Source organism: Phoxinus phoxinus, assembly GCF_949152265.1.
Source record: "Phoxinus phoxinus genome assembly, chromosome: 6".
In the NCBI taxonomy this organism is placed as follows: Eukaryota; Metazoa; Chordata; class Actinopteri; order Cypriniformes; family Leuciscidae; genus Phoxinus; species Phoxinus phoxinus.
This window is the reverse complement of record NC_136881.1, coordinates 37,957,596-37,983,239: the sequence shown is the minus strand read 5'-3', so window position 1 is coordinate 37,983,239 and position 25,644 is coordinate 37,957,596. Positions and strand designations below refer to the sequence as shown.

At 35.9% G+C, this 25,644-nt stretch overlaps 1 protein-coding gene across 3 annotated transcripts; it reads left to right on the top strand.

The window, feature by feature from the left end:
- Positions 1–99: 99 nt before the first annotated feature.
- On the top strand, positions 100–6,618 carry elmod2 (ELMO/CED-12 domain containing 2). Of its 3 annotated transcripts, none has more exons than XM_079615597.1 (9): positions 100–239; positions 877–1,024; positions 1,793–1,821; positions 1,964–2,061; positions 3,422–3,551; positions 3,639–3,772; positions 3,869–3,937; positions 4,025–4,158; positions 5,732–6,618. In XM_079615597.1, exons 2-9 carry the CDS (start codon positions 880–882, stop codon positions 5,887–5,889), a joined length of 897 nt encoding a protein of 298 aa, XP_079471723.1. In that variant the 5' UTR covers positions 100–239; positions 877–879; the 3' UTR covers positions 5,890–6,618. The 3 variants fall into 3 exon arrangements, with proteins under 3 accessions (XP_079471723.1, XP_079471724.1, XP_079471722.1); XM_079615598.1 differs by having other exon boundaries at positions 232–526; XM_079615596.1 differs by having other exon boundaries at positions 236–781.
- The last annotated feature ends 19,026 nt before the right edge of the window (positions 6,619–25,644 follow it).

The window sequence follows — 25,644 nt, the reverse complement described above, 5'->3', positions numbered from 1 at the left end:
TCGCTTTCATTGCCGTTGAAAATCAAAGATGGCGCCAGTGATTCTTACTCTTAACACTTTTTTAAACAGATAAGTGTAGTCTTTATATAAATAACATACTCTAAATAATCTATGTATACTATTAAATAAATTGTATAGAGAATAAAAAGTGACGTGTCACAGAAAAGCTCACTTGCGCCCTCTGGGTTATGATGCGCATGCGCATCAATCCGAATCATTTCCGGGCGAAGTGACTGCTAGTAAGTGTGATCCATACAGTTACTGCACTTTATAATATCTCTAGTACATAGTATTAAATACTGGAAAAAGCAGCGACTTGACGCGAAGCAGTATAAACGGAGGATGTGTCGTGTGAATTGCGTCATTAGTTGAATTCACGCGGCTTATTTGTGTTTTTGATGGCCAATATCTGTCTCGTGCATGAACAACCTGTTGTGTTGTTGTCCGGCTGATATTCTTAAAGCATCATTTTTGGATTATGTATAAGCTATATTAGTCACGCAGTTGAAAAGTTTGTGTGCTTCGTGTGAGTTCTTCATTTTTTCCAGAATTTCGTGTGTAAAGTAAACAGTCATGCACAGATCTTATTGGTTAATAGATTACTAAATGCTTGTTCCTAGCAGAATGCTTGTTGTTTTGACAGAGTACAAGGATCAGCAGCTCATTTGCATTGAATGAAGTGTACATTATTTATGTGTTAGACATAGAGACAGTAAGAGACTGTGTGCACGAGCTGTATGCAGTTCATTCAAAGAACATGCATGAAAAGTGTCCATATTGTGTAGGTCGCATTCCTGTCGCGTGTCCAATAATGCATGTGGGAGAAAGTGCATGCAGTAGTTGCACTGAAACTAACGGATGATGTGTGTGTTGCAGAGGATGTTGGGGTATATCTGGCAGTGTTTCTATTCCTCCTGTCTGCGCTTCTGGCTGAAATGGCTCCTCCGGATTCTCACTGGAAGATGCGAGTTACAGCGCATTTGTGCCCGATGCAAAGCTGGAGCCCTGAGGACATCACAGATAGGTGAAGAGGATATGTGTGGACTAGACGTATTTATTTATGCCTTAAGATTAATGTATGGGAGAATAATTAAAGGGAAATTCTGTCATTAATTACTCGCCCTCATGTCGCTCCAAACCTGTATCGTCCAACACAAATGAAGATCTTTTTGATGAAATCTGAGAGCTTTCTGTCCCTCCAAACTACCACTTTAACGCTTCAGAAATTTCTTAAATAAATCTAATCCATATACATTTAGCAGTTTAGTCCAACATTTCTGAAGAGTAAAAAGATTTCTATGATGAACAGATTTAATTTAGGCTTTTATTCACTTATAAACATTCATCAGAGAGCACACATCATGGTCGCTTGGCGTGCGAGAACCAATGAGGTGCCAATATTGAATAAAATCCCTGATTAAATCTGTTCATCAAAGAAATCTTTCACTCTTCGGAAAATTTGGACTAAACTGCTAAAAGTTCTGTTTTACGATCTCTTTATGAACTTTTTTGAAGCGTCAAAGTGGTAGTTGCGTAGCCTGTCAATGGAGGGACAGATATCGCTCAGATTTAATTAAAAAGATCTTCATTTGTGATGAACGAAATTCTTACAGGTTTGGAACCTGTAAGTTTTCATTTTTGGGTGAACTATCCCTTTCAAGGTATTGTTTAACCAAAATTTTAAGTTCTGTTCATGCAGTGACCTGATTATAAATGGTTGAAATTTGTTCTTTTATGACAGAATTTGAATAGCCATGCATCACTTTTGCATCGTTTTTGTCTTTCTTTGTAGAGTATTCTCTGAAGTCCTCCAAAAGCAAGGTATGTTGTAAAGACAATATGCTCTCTTCAGCACTTTATTATCTGAGTATTAGCTAAACATTGATGTGGACCACAATCTTTAGCCAAGATTGATCTGATTAACTCACTTTACAGTGCACTCTAAACATTTGTGTTTGATCAGGTGTTGCGAGCAGCTTTGTCTTTGAAGGAGAATGATTTGGAGGATCATCTGGCGCAAATAATCCGGGAAAAGAGAATCAAGGAACAGAAAGATAATACGTGAGGCTCTATTAAGATTGCTTTAACTTCATTCAGTTCGGAAAATTAACTTAAAAATTAAGACATTCACATTTTGTATTGTGTTCACAATATGCGATTATCTGTTTTTGTTTTACATTATTAATCTTTCACACCAAATTTATATGTTTGCTCTGAAATGGCATAAATTGTAATTTTTCTGATTATAGGAACAATCATTTTGACCAAATAGCCTCTGTTGCCAAGTTTGTTGCTAAATGTTTATGTTAAATTTTGTTTTTAACATTATATTTATTAAGAAACTTGTTTTACTTTTTACAAAATACAAATTACACATAAAAAAGAAATCATCCTTTAATTTGAAATAACAATATTTCAATGGAGGAAAAAAAAACTGCTCAGAAACTACAAGATCAACAACATAATATTTTATGTAATATTTTGCAATGTATTCATGTAAATATCTAGTTGTTAAATAATCAGTTTTCCCTAATTAAAACTAAATAAATTTGAAAATAAACATAAAAGCATTTTTAATAAATATTTTTAAAAATTATACATTTTTCATCTGTATTTAGCGTCGTCCACTCGTGTTCCGATCGACTGAAACGCATCTTAATACCAGCTGTAAACAGAATGTACCGTATATACCCGAATATAAAACGATTTATATAATTTATATACGACCGGGTAACCGGTCGATTATTTTGGTAGTCGGGTAACCGGTCGATTATTTTGGTAGTCGGGTAACCGGTCGATTATTTTGACGATTAATCGGATGATATTGACCACACACACACACACACACGCACCTCTCTCTCTCTTTCTCTCTCTCTTTCTCTCTCTCTCTTTCTCTCTCTCTCTTTCTCTCTCTCTCTTTCTCTCTCTCTCTCTCTTTCTCTCTCTCTCTCTCTCTCTCTCTCTCTCTCTCGCTTGCTCGCTCTGCGTCTCGCGCGGAAGAGAGGAGCAGCGCTTTAATTCAGTTAAACAGATATTATGTTGCTTCTCTAATTTTACATGCAAGTATAGCCGAAATCACAGCACAGATATTGTTTTTATCTTATGTGTATTTGATTTCATCAGACGACGGCTCGATTATCAGGATTTTTGTGCAGATTAACATCTTGGAAGGGAAAGCTGGTTTTGTCTTAATGGGTCGCGTTTCAGTCACTATTTCATATTCATTCGTTCTTTCTCCCTTTCCCCCGTGATTTTTTTCTATATCGCGAATATAAGACGACCCCCCATTTTTCAGCCTATTTTTAGGAGAAAAACCTCGTCTTATATTCGGGTATATACAGTACTTAAGATGTGTGTGTTGTGGATATTATCAAGGTCTAACTGCAGTTTAACATGCAAAAAAAAAAAAAATCTCTTCCAGGTTTAAGGTGAAGCTTCGCCAATGCTTGTTCCAGATCAACGGATATAGCAATCTGTTTGAGGCGGTCGAGGAACTAAGAAAAGAGGTGTTCGACTCAGAAACCGAGGAACATGAGCACATGCTCCTGAAGGTGACTGATTTACAGTCTGATATCACACCCGAGGATGATTTGAGCTTGAGTTCTGACCGCTCTGCGTGTCTGCTTGCTCTCCTCCAGTTGTGGGAGCTGCTGATGCCGTCAGAGAAGCTGGAGTCCAGGATCACGAAGCAGTGGGGAAACATCGGCTTTCAGGGCGATGACCCGAAGACTGACTTCAGAGGGATGGGGATGCTGGGACTCACTAACCTTCTGTGTGTGGAACCTTTCTGATTATGATGCATTACAGGAAGGGGATGTTTTCATCCCGTTGCTTCCTTGATCATTCATGTTTTTCTTTGTTTCCTCAGTTTTTTCAGTGAGAAATACACCGACGCAGCCCGGCAGGTCCTGTCACATGCTAACCACCCCACACTAGGGTAAGTCCTCACTCCGTGTTACTCAGCATCAGCACTCACAAAGTTAGTGCAATTGATGGTTATTGTAATTTGTTTGTGTCGTTGCAGGTACTCGTATGCCATAGTGGGCATCAATCTGACTGAGATGGCGTACAGCTTGATGAAGAGTGACGCTCTGAAGCTTCATTTCTATAACACAGTCTCTGGAAAACCACAAATGCAGGACTTCCATCAGTTCTACTGTGAGTGCGCACACACACACACACGCGCACGCACACACATGCACTCTCTCACACACACACACTAACACTCTCTCACGCACAATCACACTAACACTCACTCACACACACACACACACACACACACACACACACTCTCTCACACAAACACACACACACACAATCACACTAACACTCTCTCACACACAATCACACTAACATTTTCTCACACACACACACACACACACACACACACACACACACACACACACACACACACACACACACACACACACACACACACACACACTCATACACACTCATACACAAAAACACTCTTACAAATACTCTCTCTCACACTATAATCACACTAATGGCGCTTTTCCATTACCAGTACCAGCTCGTCTCGTCTCGTCTCGGCTCGCTTTTCGCTCCGTTTTCCATTGCAGACAGTACCTCCACAATAGTACCTGGTCGTCATAGCGACGCGACACACACCCGCTACCCACACACACAGGACAATGGAGGAAATCGAGTGTATGCTGTTTTACATAACATTAGTAATGGGTATATCACGCAATCTCTGGCAAAACGTCTAAAAAAATGTCGAGGTTATTCAGGATACTTCGTCTGGCGAGTGCAATGATGGCGCAGTGAATAGTGACGATTCTCTCTGACCAATCTGCAGTCTGCCGTGTGTCACGTCACATTTTAGTTTCGCCTCAGCTCGCCTCGGCTCGCTTAGAACCTCGCTGAAGGTGATACGAAAAAAAGTACCTGGAAGCAGGTACCGGTACAACTTTTACACAGTGGAAAACCAAACAAAGACGAGTCGAGGCGAGCTGGTACTGTGCAGTGGAAAAGCGCCATAACACTCTCACGCACAATCACACTAACACTCTCTCTCACACACACACACACACACACACACACACACACACACACACACACACACTTATACACTCATACACAAAAACACTCTTACAAATACTCTCTCACACACACACACACACACGCACTCACACACAAACACTGTCTGACACACACACACACAATCACACTAACACTTTCTCACACACACACACTCACTCACTCACATACACAAAAACACTCTTACAAATACTCTCTCACACACACACAGTTTCACTCTCGCACACACACAAACACACTCTTACAAATACTCTCACACGAGACACATACACACACACACACACACACGTTATAGATTTATATTTGAATATATATCAAGATAAAATCACTTCCATAGAAATGTTTAAAAATAGTATTAAAAAAGTTTAAACATGATAGAAGAGTGAATCTGACAAAATTGGTCACGGTCTTATATTTTATTCCAAAATAAAAAATTAGAAATTATATTTTGCTATATTTTGTTGCATTACAACATTACATTTTTTCCTTATATTAGAGTAAATGTTGTATTCAGGGGTCCTAAAATAGGCTTGCGTTTCTTTATGTAAAACTAAAAAAATAAGTTTTTATTTATTTATTTATTAGTTTTTTTCTTTGTTGGACCCGTTTTTTCGCTCAGAAAATCCTCTCCGTTATGTTCACGTGTTTCCTCTGTCTCTGTCGGTAGGTTACCTGGCGTACGAGTTCGATAAGTTCTGGTTGGAAGAGGAGCCGGAGAGCATCATGGAGTTCAATCGCTACAGAGAGAAGTTTCACGACAAGGTCAAAGGGCAACTTCAGGTGCCGGAGGTCACGCTTCTCGTGACCGTGGACCCAGAAAAGTGACTTCAGCATTCCAGCATCATTTCAGAGACAATGGGAAACCACAACAGTTCATTTTTTGTTTTCTTTTTCCATTTGACTCCATGATAGTTTTTAGTTGAGAAATGTACAACGTGCATGAAACGTTATTTGAATATAAATAATTAAACAACGACTGTATAAAGTGTACATCAAGGGTACATAGCTGGTTGTTTAGCTACATTTACCCGGTCAGGGAAAAGACTTACACTGTTAAGTATTTACTAATAATACTTTAGAAGTGATATTTTAAACTTCCCCATCACACTTGAACGTGTTGGTCGTGCACACATGACTCCTGCTTCTTAATGTTTACCCATCTCAGGAAGTTGACGTTTCTGTTCATAAGATGTTAGGAAGTTGTTTTCGTTCTGTTTGCAGATGATTCAACCTCTCTGCATGTTAAAATGCGTTTAAGTTGTATTAAACCCTCACCCGCCGTCGTTATCCTCTGCACAATTCTTCGATGTGGCCTATAAACAAGTATTTAATGTCTAATCTGTTCTGTGAATATTATTATTATTATTCAGACCTCAACTCAATTCCAAAGTACAGCATTTTTATGCACAAATGTCAATGTAACACTGTGTTGTTTTATTTATAAACGGTGTTTGGTTTTGAAGATGTAACTTTTTATTCCTGATGACCCAATTAATTTTATAGTGTCGGATTCGTACCTAATGTTGAAGAATAAAATTAGTGATTGAACATTATTACGCAATGTTTGCTTCTTTTCATCAGAGCTTTGGCCATAAGAATTACCGGTAGTTAAAATATTCAAAAACTTTTTTTTAAATTGGTAATTAAATTATTTCTTTGCACGTCTTCCATCCTATAACTGGTCACCATTTCATGTACCGGTAATCATTTGTATTCACATTTTTTGCCTTTATTAGATGATCTTAACGTGTCCTGTGATCGATGAATTTTTTAAAACATTCCTTGTAGTCGATCAACAAATTTGGTCATATAATCTGCATGGCTAACAAGCAAAATGCCATTACATTGTTGTCACAAAAATGAGTATAACCAATGAACATCTTAATGACATCATAAATATAAAAAGGGGTTATATAGAGTTCAGAAACTCTTGTTATTAACGACACCGGCGGCCGTTAGGCCTAAGTGAAACTACAGTCATCTATTGCTCGTGCACACGTTATGTACAAGAAGAGACTGAACGCGATCAAGGGCCTGATAGGGCCGAAGTTATTAGGGCCCAAGCCCTGAAAGGGCGCAGAGCCCTATTGTTCTTCTAAGGATTTTTTGTTATTCTTCTTCTTCTTTATAATAATTTTTTTTTCAAGGTTTTTGAAACCATGTAATGTAATAATATGAAACTCGGTACACATATAGATCTCATCGGGCCGAACAACTTTCGTTCTCTAAAGTTTTACGCCAGTCCCACAGGAAGTCGGCTATTATGGGTTGTATGGAAACGCATGTTCTGGCATTTGAATCACTTCTCCTAGAGAATTCATCCGATGACCACGAAACTCGGTGTGCATGAAGTCAAGACATGGAGGATGATAAATTGCCAGGGGATTTTTGATATCTCGAACGGTTTGGCCGTGGCGAGGAAACAAATTTATGATTAAAAAAGGATGCATAAAGTGTGTTATAACTTAGTTATAGTTTTACCTACAGTTACAAAACTCAGCGTGTATATTGATCTTATCAAGCCGAACAACTTTCTAATTTACAGTCATTAGCTCCGACCAACAGAAAGTCAGATATTGTGGTTTGAATGTGTATTTTCTCTCTCTCTGTCTCTCTGCCATTCTGTGTGTGTGTGTGTGTGTGTCTGTCTGTGTGGGGAGGGGAGGGGAGGGGGGGTGTGTGTGTGTGTGTGTGTGTGTGTGTGTGTGTGTGTGTGTGTGTGTGTGTGTGTGTGTGTGTGTGTGTGTGTGTGTGTGTGTGTGTGTGTGTGTGTGTGTGTGTGTGTGTGTGTGTGTGTGTGTGTGTGTGTGTGTGTGTGTGTGTGTGTGTGTGTGAGATTTTGGTTGGGTGACAGTTGTAGGTTACAGTTTGACAAGAGTTTATAGTTTAACAAAAGCACAATGTTGTGTTTCATTGCGAGTGTACACAAATATAAGGAAACACTTTGCATTTTTAATGATGTTCTGTATGAACAAAATGACGGAGTATGTTTTTATGTCTCCATTGTTCGATCGAGCCTCACACACGCGCACACACACACACACACACACACACACACACACACACACACACACACACACACACACACACACACACACACACACACACACACACACACACACACACACACACACACACACACACACACACACACACACACACACAGCATTCCAGCATTGCAATCTTGACATCGCAGCATGTTCATTATAGCCTTAATAAAATATAATAATAAAATAGTCAACCTTACATATAAAAATTACACTGCTCTGTTTAAATAGTCTTTTGTACAGTTTGTGCCGTTCATAGTAAGCACCGCTCCACTGTGATGTTTCCCAGCACATTTTTGCGCTTTTGTAGAGGATAATTTTTCTATATTGGAACGTGAGTGTACAAAGTACAAAGCCTATAATAAAGAATAGTTTAGCATCCAAAAATGTTAATAATATATATGTTAAAAATAGGGGGAAAAAAGAATTTACATAATATATATATATATATATATATAATTAAAGCTGCAAGCAGCGATGGAGGGCCCAAGCCGGTGGCACCGCCACCCGGTGCCTTTAGTGCAACTTGTTTTTTCATACTTTTGGGATTTTGACGACAGGTCATCGTTTTTTTTTTTTCGTTTTTTTTTTCATACTTTCCTATCATGTTTAAAAGGCAAAAGATATTCTTTAAACTGATGGCAGTTAAGCTCCATCCACAAAGAAATTGAGTTCAAGTCCCGGGTCATGTTTTTTTTTTTTTCATACTTTTGGGATTTTGACGACAGGTCCCGGGTCATGTTTTTTTTATTTATTTATTTTTTTTTATATACTTTCCTATCATTGTTAAAAGGCAAAAGATATTCTTTAAACTGATGGCAGTTAAGCTCCATCCACAAAGAAATTGAGTTCAAGTCCCGGGTCATGTTTTATTTTGTTTTTTTGTTTTTTCATACTTTTGGGATTTTGACGACAGGTCCCGGGTCATCGTTTTTTTTTTTTTTTTTTTTTTTTTCATACTTTCCTATCATGGTTAAAAGGCAAAATATATTCTTTAAACTGATGGCAGTTAAGCTCCATCCACAAAAAAATTGAGTTCAAGTCCCGGGTCATGTTTTCTTTTGTTTTTTTGTTTTTTCATACTTTTGGGATTTTGACGACAGGTCCCGGGTTTTTTTTTTTTTTTTTTTTCATACTTTCCTATCATGGTTAAAAGGCAAAATATATTCTTTAAACTGATGGCAGTTAAGCTCCATCCACAAAAAAATTGAGTTCAAGTCCCGGGTCATGTTTTTTTTTTTTTTTTTTTTTCATACTTTTGGGATTTTGACGACAGGTCCCGGGGTCATCGTTTTTTTTTTTTTTTTTTTTTTTTCATACTTTCCTATCATGGTTAAAAGGCAAAATATATTCTTTAAACTGATGGCAGTTAAGCTCCATCCACAAAAAAATTGAGGTCAAGTCCCGGGTCATGTTTTTTTTTTTTCATACTTTTGGGATTTTGACGACAGGTCCCGGGTCATCGTTTTTTTTTTTTTTTTTCATACTTTCCTATCATGGTTAAAAGGCAAAATATATTCTTTAAACTGATGGCAGTTAAGCTCCATCCACAAAAAAATTGAGTTCAAGTCCCGGGTCATGTTTTTTTTTTTTTTTTTTTTCATACTTTTGGGATTTTGACGACAGGTCCCGGGGTCATCGTTTTTTTTTTTTTTTTTCATACTTTCCTATCATGGTTAAAAGGCAAAATATATTCTTTAAACTGATGGCAGTTAAGCTCCATCCACAAAGAAATTGAGTTCAAGTCCCGGGTCATGTTTTTTTTTTTTCATACTTTGGGGATTTTGACGACAGGTCCCGGGTCATCGTTTTTTTTTTTTTTCATACTTTCCTATCATGGTTAAAAGGCAAAATATATTCTTTAAACTGATGGCAGTTAAGCTCCATCCACAAAAAAATTGAGGTCAAGTCCCGGGTCAAGGTTTTTTTTTTTTCATACTTTTGGGATTTTGACGACAGGTCCCGGGTCATCGTTTTTTTTTTCATTTTTTTTTTTTCATACTTTCCTATCATGGTTAAAAGGCAAAATATATTCTTTAAACTGATGGCAGTTAAGCTCCATCCACAAAAAAATTGAGTTCAAGTCCCGGGTCATGTTTTTTTTTTTTTTTTTTTCTCATACTTTTGGGATTTTGACGACAGGTCCCGGGTCATCGTTTTTTTTTTTTTTTCATACTTTCCTATCATGGTTAAAAAGCAAAATATATTCTTTAAACTGATGGCAGTTAAGAGCCATCCACAAAAAAATTGAGTTCAAGTCCCGGGTCATGTTTTTTTTTTTTCATACTTTTGGGATTTTGACGACAGGTCCCGGGTCATGTTTTTTTTTTTTTTTTTTTTTTTTTTCATACTTTCCTATCATGGTTAAAAGGCAAAATATATTCTTTAAACTGATGGCAGTTAAGCTCCATCCACAAAGAAATTGAGTTCAAGTCCCGGGTCATGTTTTATTTTGTTTTTTTGTTTTTTCATACTTTTGGGATTTTGACGACAGGTCCCGGGTCATCGTTTTTTTTTTTTTTTTCATACTTTCCTATCATTGTTAAAAGGCAAAATATATTCTTTAAACTGATGGCAGTTAAGAGCCATCCACAAAAAAATTGAGTTCAAGTCCCGGGTCATGTTTTTTTTTTTTCATACTTTTGGGATTTTGACGACAGGTCCCGGGTCATCGTTTTTTTTTTTTTTTCATACTTTCCTATCATGGTTAAAAAGCAAAATATATTCTTTAAACTGATGGCAGTTAAGAGCCATCCACAAAAAAATTGAGGTCAAGTCCCGGGTCATGTTTTTTTTTTTTTTTTTTTTTCATACTTTTGGGATTTTGACGACAGGTCCCGGGTCATCGTTTTTTTTTTTTTTTTTTTTTTCATACTTTCCTATCATGGTTAAAAGGCAAAATATATTCTTTAAACTGATGGCAGTTAAGCTCCATCCACAAAGAAATTGAGGTCAAGTCCCGGGTCATGTTTTTTTTTTTTTTTTTTTCTCATACTTTTGGGATTTTGACGACAGGTCCCGGGTCATCGTTTTTTTTTTTTCATACTTTTGGGATTTTGACGACAGGTCCCGGGTCATCGTTTTTTTTTTTTTTTCATACTTTCCTATCATGGTTAAAAAGCAAAATATATTCTTTAAACTGATGGCAGTTAAGAGCCATCCACAAAAAAATTGAGTTCAAGTCCCGGGTCATGGTTTTTTTTTCCATACTTTTGGGATTTTGACGACAGGTCCCGGGTCATCGTTTTTTTTTTTTTTTTTCATACTTTCCTATCATGGTTAAAAAGCAAAATATATTCTTTAAACTGATGGCAGTTAAGCTCCATCCACAAAAAAATTGAGTTCAAGTCCCGGGTCATGTTTTTTTTTTTTTTTTTTTTTCATACTTTTGGGATTTTGACGACAGGTCCCGGGTCATCGTTTTTTTTTTTTCATACTTTTGGGATTTTGACGACAGGTCCCGGGTCATCGTTTTTTTTTTTTTTTTTTTTTTTTTCATACTTTCCTATCATGGTTAAAAGGCAAAATATATTCTTTAAACTGATGGCAGTTAAGCTCCATCCACAAAGAAATTGAGGTCAAGTCCCGGGTCATGTTTTTGTTTTGTTTTTTTTCTCATACTTTTGGGATTTTGACGACAGGTCCCGGGTCATCGTTTTTTTTTTTTCATACTTTTGGGATTTTGACGACAGGTCCCGGGTCATCGTTTTTTTTTTTTTTTCATACTTTCCTATCATGGTTAAAAAGCAAAATATATTCTTTAAACTGATGGCAGTTAAGAGCCATCCACAAAAAAATTGAGTTCAAGTCCCGGGTCATGGTTTTTTTTTCCATACTTTTGGGATTTTGACGACAGGTCCCGGGTCATCGTTTTTTTTTTTTTTTTTCATACTTTCCTATCATGGTTAAAAGGCAAAATATATTCTTTAAACTGATGGCAGTTAAGCTCCATCCACAAAAAAATTGAGTTCAAGTCCCGGGTCATGTTTTTTTTTTTTCATACTTTTGGGATTTTGACGACAGGTCCCGGGTCATCGTTTTTTTTTTTTTTTTCATACTTTCCTATCATGGTTAAAAGGCAAAATATATTCTTTAAACTGATGGCAGTTAAGCTCCATCCACAAAAAAATTGAGGTCAAGTCCCGGGTCAAGGTTTTTTTTTTTTCATACTTTTGGGATTTTGACGACAGGTCCCGGGTCATCGTTTTTTTTTTTTTTTTTTTTTTTTCATACTTTCCTATCATGGTTAAAAGGCAAAATATATTCTTTAAACTGATGGCAGTTAAGCTCCATCCACAAAAAAATTGAGTTCAAGTCCCGGGTCATGTTTTTTTTTTTTTTTTTTTTTCTCATACTTTTGGGATTTTGACGACAGGTCCCGGGTCATGTTTTTTTTTTTTTTTTTTTTTTTTTTTCATACTTTCCTATCATGGTTAAAAGGCAAAATATATTCTTTAAACTGATGGCAGTTAAGAGCCATCCACAAAAAAATTGAGTTCAAGTCCCGGGTCATGTTTTTTTTTTTTCATACTTTTGGGATTTTGACGACAGGTCCCGGGTCATCGTTTTTTTTTTTTTTTCATACTTTCCTATCATGGTTAAAAAGCAAAATATATTCTTTAAACTGATGGCAGTTAAGCTCCATCCACAAAAAAATTGAGTTCAAGTCCCGGGTCATGTTTTTTTTTTTTTTTTTTTTTCATACTTTTGGGATTTTGACGACAGGTCCCGGGTCATCGTTTTTTTTTTTTTTTTTTTTTTTTCATACTTTCCTATCATGGTTAAAAGGCAAAATATATTCTTTAAACTGATGGCAGTTAAGCTCCATCCACAAAGAAATTGAGGTCAAGTCCCGGGTCATGTTTTTGTTTTGTTTTTTTTCTCATACTTTTGGGATTTTGACGACAGGTCCCGGGTCATGTTTTTTTTTTTTCATACTTTTGGGATTTTGACGACAGGTCCCGGGTCATCGTTTTTTTTTTTTTTTCATACTTTCCTATCATGGTTAAAAAGCAAAATATATTCTTTAAACTGATGGCAGTTAAGAGCCATCCACAAAAAAATTGAGTTCAAGTCCCGGGTCATGTTTTTTTTTTCCATACTTTTGGGATTTTGACGACAGGTCCCGGGTCATCGTTTTTTTTTTTTTTTTTCATACTTTCCTATCATGGTTAAAAGGCAAAATATATTCTTTAAACTGATGGCAGTTAAGCTCCATCCACAAAGAAATTGAGTTCAAGTCCCGGGTCATGTTTTATTTTGTTTTTTTGTTTTTTCATACTTTTGGGATTTTGACGACAGGTCCCGGGTCATCGTTTTTTTTTTTTTTTCATACTTTCCTATCATGGTTAAAAGGCAAAATATATTCTTTAAACTGATGGCAGTTAAGAGCCATCCACAAAAAAATTGAGTTCAAGTCCCGGGTCATGTTTTTTTTTTTTCATACTTTTGGGATTTTGACGACAGGTCCCGGGTCATCGTTTTTTTTTTTTTTTCATACTTTCCTATCATGGTTAAAAAGCAAAATATATTCTTTAAACTGATGGCAGTTAAGCTCCATCCACAAAAAAATTGAGTTCAAGTCCCGGGTCATGTTTTTTTTTTTTTTTTTTTTTCATACTTTTGGGATTTTGACGACAGGTCCCGGGTCATGTTTTTTTTTTCCATACTTTTGGGATTTTGACGACAGGTCCCGGGTCATCGTTTTTTTTTTTTTTTTTCATACTTTCCTATCATGGTTAAAAAGCAAAATATATTCTTTAAACTGATGGCAGTTAAGAGCCATCCACAAAAAAATTGAGTTCAAGTCCCGGGTCATGTTTTTTTTTTTTCATACTTTTGGGATTTTGACGACAGGTCCCGGGTCATCGTTTTTTTTTTTTTTTCATACTTTCCTATCATGGTTAAAAAGCAAAATATATTCTTTAAACTGATGGCAGTTAAGCTCCATCCACAAAGAAATTGAGTTCAAGTCCCGGGTCATGTTTTCTTTTGTTTTTTTGTTTTTTCATACTTTTGGGATTTTGACGACAGGTCCCGGGTCATCGGTTTTTTTTTTTTTTTTTTTTTTTCATACTTTCCTATCATGGTTAAAAGGCAAAATATATTCTTTAAACTGATGGCAGTTAAGCTCCATCCACAAAAAAATTGAGTTCAAGTCCCGGGTCATGTTTTTTTTTTCATACTTTTGGGATTTTGACGACAGGTCCCGGGTCATCGTTTTTTTTTTTTTTTTCATACTTTCCTATCATTGCTAAAAGGCAAAAGATATTCTTTAAACTGATGGCAGTTAAGCTCCATCCACAAAGAAATTGAGTTCAAGTCCCGGGTCATATTTTTTTTTTTTTTTTTTTTTTTCATACTTTTGGGATTTTGACGACAGGTCCCGGGTCATCGTTTTTTTTTTTTTTTTTTTTTTTTCATACTTTCCTATCATGGTTAAAAGGCAAAAGATATTCTTTAAACTGATGGCAGTTAAGCTCCATCCACAAAAAAATTGAGGTCAAGTCCCGGGTCAAGGTTTTTTTTTTTTCATACTTTTGGGATTTTGACGACAGGTCCCGGGTCATCGTTTTTTTTTTTTTTTTCATACTTTCCTATCATGGTTAAAAGGCAAAATATATTCTTTAAACTGATGGCAGTTAAGCTCCATCCACAAAAAAATTGAGTTCAAGTCCCGGGTCATGTTTTTTTTTTTTCATACTTTTGGGATTTTGACGACAGGTCCCGGGTCATCGTTTTTTTTTTTTTTTTTTTTTTTTCATACTTTCCTATCATGGTTAAAAGGCAAAATATATTCTTTAAACTGATGGCAGTTAAGTTCCATCCACAAAGAAATTGAGTTCAAGTCCCGGGTCATGTTTTTTTTTTTTCATACTTTTGGGATTTTGACGACAGGTCCCGGGTCATCGTTTTTTTTTTTTTTTTCATACTTTCCTATCATGGTTAAAAAGCAAAATATATTCTTTAAACTGATGGCAGTTAAGAGCCATCCACAAAAAAATTGAGTTCAAGTCCCGGGTCATGTTTTTTTTTTCTTCATACTTTTGGGATTTTGACGACAGGTCCCGGGTCATCGTTTTTTTTTTTTTTTCATACTTTCCTATCATGGTTAAAAAGCAAAATATATTCTTTAAACTGATGGCAGTTAAGCTCCATCCACAAAGAAATTTTTTCATACTTTTGGGATTTTGACGACAGGTCCCGGGTCATCGTTTTTTTTTTTGTTTTTTTTTTTTCATACTTTCCTATCATGGTTAAAAGGCAAAATATATTCTTTAAACTGATGGCAGTTAAGCTCCATCCACAAAGAAATTGAGTTCAAGTCCCGGGTCATGTTTTTTTTTTTTTTTTTTTTCTCTCATACTTTTGGGATTTTGACGACAGGTCCCGGGTCATCGTTTTTTTTTGTTTTTTTTCATACTTTCCTATCATGGTTAAAAGGCAAAATATATTCTTTAAACTGATGGCAGTTAAGCTCCATCCACAAAAAAATTGAGTTCAAGTCCCGGGTCATGTTTTTTTTTTTTTTTTTTTTTTCATACTTTTGGGATTTTGACGACAGGTCATCGTTTTTTTTTTTTTTTCATACTTTCCTATCATGGTTAAAAAGCAAAATATATTCTTTAAACTGATGGCAGTTAAGAGCCATCCACAAAAAAATTGAGTTCAAGTCCCCGGTCATGTTTTTTTTTTTTTTTTTTTTCATACTTTTGGGATTTTGACGACAGGTCCCGGGTCATCGTTTTTTTTATTTTTTTCATACTTTCCTATCATGGTTAAAAGGCAAAATATATTCTTTAAACTGATGGCAGTTAAGCTCCATCCACAAAGAAATTGAGGTCAAGTCCCGGGTCATGTTTTTTTTTTTTTTTTTTTTCATACTTTTGGGATTTTGACGACAGGTCCCGGGTCATCGTTTTTTTTATTTTTTTCATACTTTCCTATCATGGTTAAAAAGCAAAATATATTCTTTAAACTGATGGCAGTTAAGCTCCATCCACAAAAAAATTGAGTTCAAGTCCCGGGTCATGTTTTTTTTTTTCATACTTTTGGGATTTTGACGACAGGTCCCGGGTCATCGTTTTTTTTTTTTGTTTTTCATACTTTCCTATCATGGTTAAAAGGCAAAATATATTCTTTAAACTGATGGCAGTTAAGCTCCATCCACAAAGAAATTGAGTTCAAGTCCCGGGTCATGTTTTTTTTTTTTTTTTTTTTTCTCATACTTTTGGGATTTTGACGACAGGTCCCGGGTCATCGTTTTTTTTTTTTTTTCATACTTTCCTATCATGGTTAAAAAGCAAAATATATTCTTTAAACTGATGGCAGTTAAGAGCCATCCACAAAAAAATTGAGTTCAAGTCCCGGGTCATGTTTTTTTTTTTTCATACTTTTGGGATTTTGACGACAGGTCCCGGGTCATCGTTTTTTTTTTTTTTTTTCATACTTTCCTATCATGGTTAAAAGGCAAAATATATTCTTTAAACTGATGGCAGTTAAGAGCCATCCACAAAAAAATTGAGTTCAAGTCCCGGGTCATGTTTTTTTTTTTTCATACTTTTGGGATTTTGACGACAGGTCCCGGGTCATCGTTTTTTTTTTTTTTTCATACTTTCCTATCATGGTTAAAAAGCAAAATATATTCTTTAAACTGATGGCAGTTAAGCTCCATCCACAAAGAAATTGAGTTCAAGTCCCGGGTCATGTTTTCTTTTGTTTTTTTGTTTTTTCATACTTTTGGGATTTTGACGACAGGTCCCGGGTCATCGTTTTTTTTTTTTTTTTTTCATACTTTCCTATCATGGTTAAAAGGCAAAAGATATTCTTTAAACTGATGGCAGTTAAGCTCCATCCACAAAAAAATTGAGTTCAAGTCCCGGGTCATGTTTTTTTTTTTTTTTTTTTTTCATACTTTTGGGATTTTGACGACAGGTCCCGGGTCATCGTTTTTTTTTTTTTTCATACTTTCCTATCATTGTTAAAAAGCAAAATATATTCTTTAAACTGATGGCAGTTAAGCTCCATCCACAAAAAAATTGAGTTCAAGTCCCGGGTCATGTTTTTTTTTTTCATACTTTTGGGATTTTGACGACAGGTCCCGGGTCATCGTTTTTTTTTTTTTTTTTTTTTTTTTCATACTTTCCTATCATGGTTAAAAGGCAAAATATATTCTTTAAACTGATGGCAGTTAAGCTCCATCCACAAAAAAATTGAGTTCAAGTCCCGGGTCATGTTTTTTTTTTTTCATACTTTTGGGATTTTGACGACAGGTCCCGGGTCATCGTTTTTTTTTTTTTTTTTTTTTTTTTCATACTTTCCTATCATGGTTAAAAGGCAAAATATATTCTTTAAACTGATGGCAGTTAAGCTCCATCCACAAAAAAATTGAGTTCAAGTCCCGGGTCATGTTTTTTTTTTTTCATACTTTTGGGATTTTGACGACAGGTCCCGGGTCATCGTTTTTTTTTTTTTTTTTTTTTTTCATACTTTCCTATCATGGTTAAAAGGCAAAATATATTCTTTAAACTGATGGCAGTTAAGCTCCATCCACAAAAAAATTGAGTTCAAGTCCCGGGTCATGTTTTTTTTTTTTTTTTTTTTTCTCATACTTTTGGGATTTTGACGACAGGTCCCGGGGTCATCGTTTTTTTTTTTTTTTTTTTCATACTTTCCTATCATTGTTAAAAGGCAAAAGATATTATTTAAACTGATGGCAGTTAAGCTCCATCCACAAAAAAATTGAGTTCAAGTCCCGGGTCATGTTTTTTTTTTTTTTTTTTTCTCATACTTTTGGGATTTTGACGACAGGTCCCGGGTCATGTTTTTTTTTTTTTTTTTTTTTTTTTTTCATACTTTCCTATCATGGTTAAAAGGCAAAATATATTCTTTAAACTGATGGCAGTTAAGCTCCATCCACAAAGAAATTGAGTTCAAGTCCCGGGTCATGTTTTTTTTTTCTTCATACTTTTGGGATTTTGACGACAGGTCCCGGGTCATCGTTTTTTTTTTTTTTTTCATACTTTCCTATCATGGTTAAAAAGCAAAATATATTCTTTAAACTGATGGCAGTTAAGCTCCATCCACAAAAAAATTGAGTTCAAGTCCCGGGTCATGTTTTTTTTTTTTCATACTTTTGGGATTTTGACGACAGGTCCCGGGTCATCGTTTTTTTTTTTTTTTCATACTTTCCTATCATGGTTAAAAAGCAAAATATATTCTTTAAACTGATGGCAGTTAAGCTCCATCCACAAAGAAATTGAGGTCAAGTCCCGGGTCATGTTTTTGTTTTGTTTTTTTTCTCATACTTTTGGGATTTTGACGACAGGTCCCGGGTCATCGTTTTTTTTTTTTCATACTTTTGGGATTTTGACGACAGGTCCCGGGTCATCGTTTTTTTTTTTTTTTCATACTTTCCTATCATGGTTAAAAAGCAAAATATATTCTTTAAACTGATGGCAGTTAAGAGCCATCCACAAAAAAATTGAGTTCAAGTCCCGGGTCATGTTTTTTTTTTCCATACTTTTGGGATTTTGACGACAGGTCCCGGGTCATCGTTTTTTTTTTTTTTTTTCATACTTTCCTATCATGGTTAAAAGGCAAAATATATTCTTTAAACTGATGGCAGTTAAGCTCCATCCACAAAAAAATTGAGTTCAAGTCCCGGGTCATGTTTTTTTTTTTTCATACTTTTGGGATTTTGACGACAGGTCCCGGGTCATCGTTTTTTTTTTTTTTTTCATACTTTCCTATCATGGTTAAAAGGCAAAATATATTCTTTAAACTGATGGCAGTTAAGCTCCATCCACAAAAAAATTGAGGTCAAGTCCCGGGTCAAGGTTGTTTTTTTTTCATACTTTTGGGATTTTGACGACAGGTCCCGGGTCATCGTTTTTTTTTTTTTTTCATACTTTCCTATCATGGTTAAAAAGCAAAATATATTCTTTAAACTGATGGCAGTTAAGAGCCATCCACAAAAAAATTGAGTTCAAGTCCCGGGTCATGTTTTTTTTTTTTCATACTTTTGGGATTTTGACGACAGGTCCCGGGTCATGTTTTTTTTTGTTTTTTTTTGTTTTTTTCATACTTTCCTATCATGGTTAAAAGGCAAAATATATTCTTTAAACTGATGGCAGTTAAGCTCCATCCACAAAAAAATTGAGTTCAAGTCCCGGGTCATGTTTTATTTTGTTTTTTTGTTTTTTCATACTTTTGGGATTTTGACGACAGGTCCCGGGTCATCGTTTTTTTTTTTTTTTTCATACTTTCCTATCATGGTTAAAAGGCAAAATATATTCTTTAAACTGATGGCAGTTAAGAGCCATCCACAAAAAAATTGAGTTCAAGTCCCGGGTCATGTTTTTTTTTTTTCATACTTTTGGGATTTTGACGACAGGTCCCGGGTCATCGTTTTTTTTTTTTTTTCATACTTTCCTATCATGGTTAAAAAGCAAAATATATTCTTTAAACTGATGGCAGTTAAGAGCCATCCACAAAAAAATTGAGTTCAAGTCCCGGGTCATGTTTTTTTTTTTTTCATACTTTTGGGATTTTGACGACAGGTCCCGCCCGGGTCATCGTTTTTTTTTTTTTTTCATACTTTCCTATCATGGTTAAAAAGCAAAATATATTCTTTAAACTGATGGCAGTTAAGCTCCATCCACAAAGAAATTGAGTTCAGGTCCCGGGTCATCGTTTTTTTTTTTTTTTTCATACTTTCCTATCATGGTTAAAAGGCAAAAGATATTCTTTAAACTGATGGCAGTTAAGCTCCATCCACAAAAAAATTGAGGTCAAGTCCCGGGTCATGTTTTTTTTTGTTTTTTTGTTTTTTCATACTTTTGGGATTTTGACGACAGGTCCCGGGTCATCGGTTTTTTTTTTTTTTCATACTTTCCTATCATGGTTAAAAAGCAAAATATATTCTTTAAACTGATGGCAGTTAAGCTCCATCCACAAAAAAATTGAGTTCAAGTCCCGGGTCATGTTTTCTTTAGTTTTTTTGTTTTTTCATACTTTTGGGATTTTGACGACAGGTCCCGGGTCATCGTTTTTTTTTTTTTGTTTGTTTTTTTTCATACTTTCCTATCATGGTTAAAAGGCAAAATATATTCTTTAAACTGATGGCAGTTAAGCTCCATCCACAAAAAAATTGAGTTCAAGTCCCGGGTCATGTTTTCTTTAGTTTTTTTGTTTTTTCATACTTTTGGGATTTTGACGACAGGTCCCGGGTCATCGTTTTTTTTTTTTTGTTTGTTTTTTTTCATACTTTCCTATCATGGTTAAAAGGCAAAATATATTCTTTAAACTGATGGCAGTTAAGCTCCATCCACAAAAAAATTGAGGTCAAGTCCCGGGTCATGTTTTTTTTTTTTTCATACTTTTGGGATTTTGACGACAGGTCCCGGGTCATCGTTTTTTTTTTTTTTTTCATACTTTCCTATCATGGTTAAAAAGCAAAATATATTCTTTAAACTGATGGCAGTTAAGAGCCATCCACAAAAAAATTGAATTCAAGTCCCGGGTCATGTTTTTTTTTTTTTTTTTCATACTTTTGGGATTTTGACGACAGGTCCCGGGTCATCGTTTTATTTTATTTTTTTCATACTTTCCTATCATGGTTAAAAAGCAAAATATATTCTTTAAACTGATGGCAGTTAAGCTCCATCCACAAAGAAATTGAGTTCAAGTCCCGGGTCATATTTTTTTTTTTTTTTTTTTTTCATACTTTTGGGATTTTGACGACAGGTCCCGGGTCATCGTTTTTTTTTTTTTTTTTTTTTTTTCATACTTTCCTATCATGGTTAAAAGGCAAAATATATTCTTTAAACTGATGGCAGTTAAGCTCCATCCACCAAAAAATTGAGGTCAAGTCCCGGGTCATGTTTTTTTTTTTTTCATACTTTTGGGATTTTGACGACAGGTCCCGGGTCATCGTTTTTTTTTTTTTTTTTCATACTTTCCTATCATGGTTAAAAAGCAAAATATATTCTTTAAACTGATGGCAGTTAAGCTCCATCCACAAAGAAATTGAGTTCAAGTCCCGGGTCATATTTTTTTTTTTTTTTTTTTTTCATACTTTTGGGATTTTGACGACAGGTCCCGGGTCATCGTTTTTTTTATTTTTTTTTATTTTTTTTTATACTTTCCTATCATGGTTAAAAGGCAAAATATATTCTTTAAACTGATGGCAGTTAAGCTCCATCCACCAAAAAATTGAGGTCAAGTCCCGGGTCATGTTTTTTTTTTTTCATACTTTTGGGATTTTGACGACAGGTCCCGGGTCATCGTTTTTTTTTTATTTTTATTTTTTTTTATACTTTCCTATCATGGTTAAAAGGCAAAAGATATTCTTTAAACTGATGGCAGTTAAGCTCCATCCACAAAGAAATTGAGTTCAAGTCCCAGGTCATGTTTTCTTTTGTTTTTTTGTTTTTTCATACTTTTGGGATTTTGACGACAGGTCCCGGGTCATCGTTTTTTTTTTTTTTTTTTTTTTTTTCATACTTTCCTATCATGGTTAAAAGGCAAAATATATTCTTTAAACTGATGGCAGTTAAGCTCCATCCACAAAAAAATTGAGTTCAAGTCCCGGGTCATGTTTTTTTTTGTTTTTTTGTTTTTTCATACTTTTGGGATTTTGACGACAGGTCCCGGGTCATCGTTTTTTTTTTTCGTTTTTTTTTCAGCTCCATCCATAAAGAAATTGAGTTCAAGTCCCGGGTCATATTTTTTTGTTTTTTCATACTTTTGGGATTTTGACGACAGGTCCCGGGTCATCGTTTTTTTTTTTTTTTTTTTTTTTTCATACTTTCCTATCATGGTTAAAAAGCAAAAGATATTATTTAAACTGATGGCAGTTAAGCTCCATCCACAAAAACATTGAGTTCAAGTCCCGGGTCATGTTTTTTCTTCTTCTAAGGATTTTTTGTTATTAGGGCCCAAGTCTTGAAAAGGCAAAGGCCCTATTGTTTTCCAAAGGATTATTAGGGCCCAAGCCTTGAATTTTTGATATCTCGAACGGTTTGGCCGTGGCGAGGAAACGAATTTATGGCGAATATTGGAAACAGGAAGTGTGTTATAACATCCACATACATTAATTGATCTTGATGAAACTTCAGCACTGTGTTTGTTGTAAGAGGCCAATCACATGGATGTGACTATTGTGAGTCAAAGTTATAGCGCCACCAACTGGCAGCAGGAAGTGTGTCACTTTCAAAATGCTTTGAATTCACCCTCTTACTTTTACCCGATTTGCTTCAAACTTCATCTGTATAATGTAAACACACGACAGATGTAGACCTGTGAAAGGATTATTGATATCTTTAATACTGTCGCCATGGCAACGCTTTAAACTTTTATATTCTTTTTGGATGCATTTGAGGCTCTTAACATGCTTCAAATTGCATGAAACTCAACATGCATTTGACATTTATTGTGTAATAGACATGTGCGAAGTTTCAGAAACGGCCGTGGTAAGGGGCTCAGTAGCGCCACCTTTAGTCAAAAATGGGGTATTAGTTTTACCTACAGTAACCAAACTCGGTACGTATATTCTTCTCTTCGATCCGGACAACTTTCTAATTTACAGTCATTAGCTCCGACCAACAGGAAGTCAGATATTTTGGTTTGAATGTGTACTGTTTGGAGCATTTTCCCTCTGCCCCTCTGTGTGTGTGTGTGTGTGTGTGTGTGTGTGAGGAGGGGGGCTAGTTTAGTTTAACCATTTCTCTGCTGTGTGCAAAATCTCTGGCACTTTTGAGGGCCTTAACATGCTCGAAAACTCTTGAAATTTTGCACACAGGTCAGAACCAGCGGCCATTAGGGCCGGACTGAAGCTGGTACCCGGGCGTGGCAGGGGGGCTCGACAGCGCCTCCTGGAATGGGATTCGAACACTTGTCCGTATATCAAACACGCTTGCATGAATTAATATGAAACTCGGTACACATATAGATTTAATCGGGGCGAACAACTTTCCCTGGGTCAAGTTTTACGCCAGCCCAACAGGAAGTCGGCTATTACGGGTTGATTGGAGAACGCTTGCTCTCGCATTTGAAACACTTCTCCTAGAGAATTCATCCGATGACCACGAAACTCGGTCAGCATGAAGTCAAGACATGGAAGATGATAAATTGCCAGGGGATTTTTGATATCTCGAACGGTTTGGCCGTGGCGAGGAAACAAATTTATGATTAAAAAAGGATGCATAAAGTGTGTTATAACTTAGTTATAGTTTTACCTATAGTAACCAAACTCGGTACGTATATTCTTCTCTTCGATCCGGACAACTTTCTAATTTACAGTCATTAGCTCCGACCAACAGGAAGTCAGATATGGTGGTTTGAATGTGTATTTTCTCTCTCTCTGTCTCTCTGCCATTCTGTGTGTGTGTGTGTCTGTCTGTGTGGGGAGGGGAGGGGAGGGGGGGGGATGTGTGTGTGTGTGTGTGTGTGTGATTTTGGTTGGGTGACAGTTGTAGGTTACAGTTTGACAAGAGTTTATACACAGGTTTCTTGTATACAAACAATACCGGATGCGCGCGCATCCAAGAGGCAAGACCGCTATATGTTATGCCGAGTTCTGTAAAAGAACATTGTAATTAACGTAGATTTCGCATTGTTTGTAAATTCTTGTTGACTCAATAATAAACTGCAATTTCAGAGTTGAATCTGTTTGCTTGTGTTTCATTTGCATATTAATATAACATTATGTAAAAAGTTAGTTAGTTGACTAGTATGAAATTGTCCAACTAAGTTTGCGAATCATAAAAACCTGACATACCCTATGCATTTAGGTTAGTTTACAGCACAACAGCTCTGCGTCATCTCTGCTTCTGCTAGATATAGCCGTAAAGACTGTTGCTTTCTGCCTCTTAGATGCGCGCGCATCTACGTGATGACGTTGCACAGAAACCCGTGTATAGTTTAACAAAAGCACAATGTTGTGTTTCATTGCGAGTGTACACAAATATAAGGAAACACTTTGCATTTTGAATGATGTTCTGTATGAACAAAATGACGGAGTATGTTTTTATGTCTCCATTGTTCGATCGAGCCTCACACACGCACGCACGCACGCACGCACGCACGCACGCACACACGCACACACGCACACACGCACACACGCACACACGCACACACGCACACACACACACACACACACACACACACACACACACACACACACACACACACACACACACACACACACACACACACACACACACACACACACACACACACACACACACACACACACACACACACACACACACACACACACACACACACACACACACACACACACACACACACAGCATTCCAGCATTGCAATCTTGACATCGCAGCATGTTCATTATAGCCTTAATAAAATATAATAATAAAATAGTCAACCTTACATATAAAAATTACACTGCTCTGTTTAAATAGTCATTTGTACAGTTTGTGCCGTTCATAGTAAGCACCGCTCCACTGTGATGTTTCCAAGCACATTTTTGCGCATTTGAAGAGGATAATTTTTCTATATTGGAACGTGAGTGTACAAAGTGTACAAATTACAAAGCCTATAAAAAGAATAGTTTAGCATCCAAAAATGTTAATAATATATATATTATTATTATATATATAATAATATATATGTTAAAAATAGGGGGGGAAAATAATTTACATAATATATATATATATATTTATATATATATATATATATATAATTAAAGCTGCAAGCAGCGATGGAGGGCCCAAGCCGGTGGCACCGCCACCCGGTGCCTTTAGTGGAACTAATTATTACATGAAATTCTATTAAAATACATTTGAAGCGATATACATTTAACGAATATCCTGACGCCGTCCACCGTCCACGCTGCTGAGAGTGACGGTTAGAAATGAACATGTAAATATGTGCGGCGCGCGCTTTCCTCTCAATAACAAAATAAATAGAACAAAAATCAAAATGACAGCGGTGAAAATCTGATCATAGCGATGTGGATATATTTGCACCAGCCCTGCAATTCTCCGTCATCATGTCGACAGACGAGGTAAGTAAAATTAAACGATGATGGTATTATAAAGTATATTTTAGTCTAGACTATAGCCTATGTGAGACGGTTTGAATAATTCTTTGCGTGACACATTTACATACACTACACTAGAATAGCTCTTTCGGAATTATCCTGAATATTGTTCATTTCATGTGGCACTGAATGGAAGCGATCACGTGCGTGTAAACGTGAAGCCTTTGGGTTTTCCCGGCAAAAACGTCCCGAGTCCAGGCTTTCATAGTCTACCGGGGAAGGTAACAATGGTATCTTTTTTTTTTTCTTTTTTTTTTTTTAAAGTTTCGTTACTGTTCACACATTGGCAATGCAAAGCAAAAATACATTAAAATTCTTCAACTGTAAATATCGAAAATAATTTGCATGAATGCATGCAGGCCTAAAGATTTCTACGAATGGAAACTCATACGTTTGAATATCAATCTTATTTCACATAGTATCACAACTTAATATCCCACAGTCCCCATAAAGACATCCAGAAG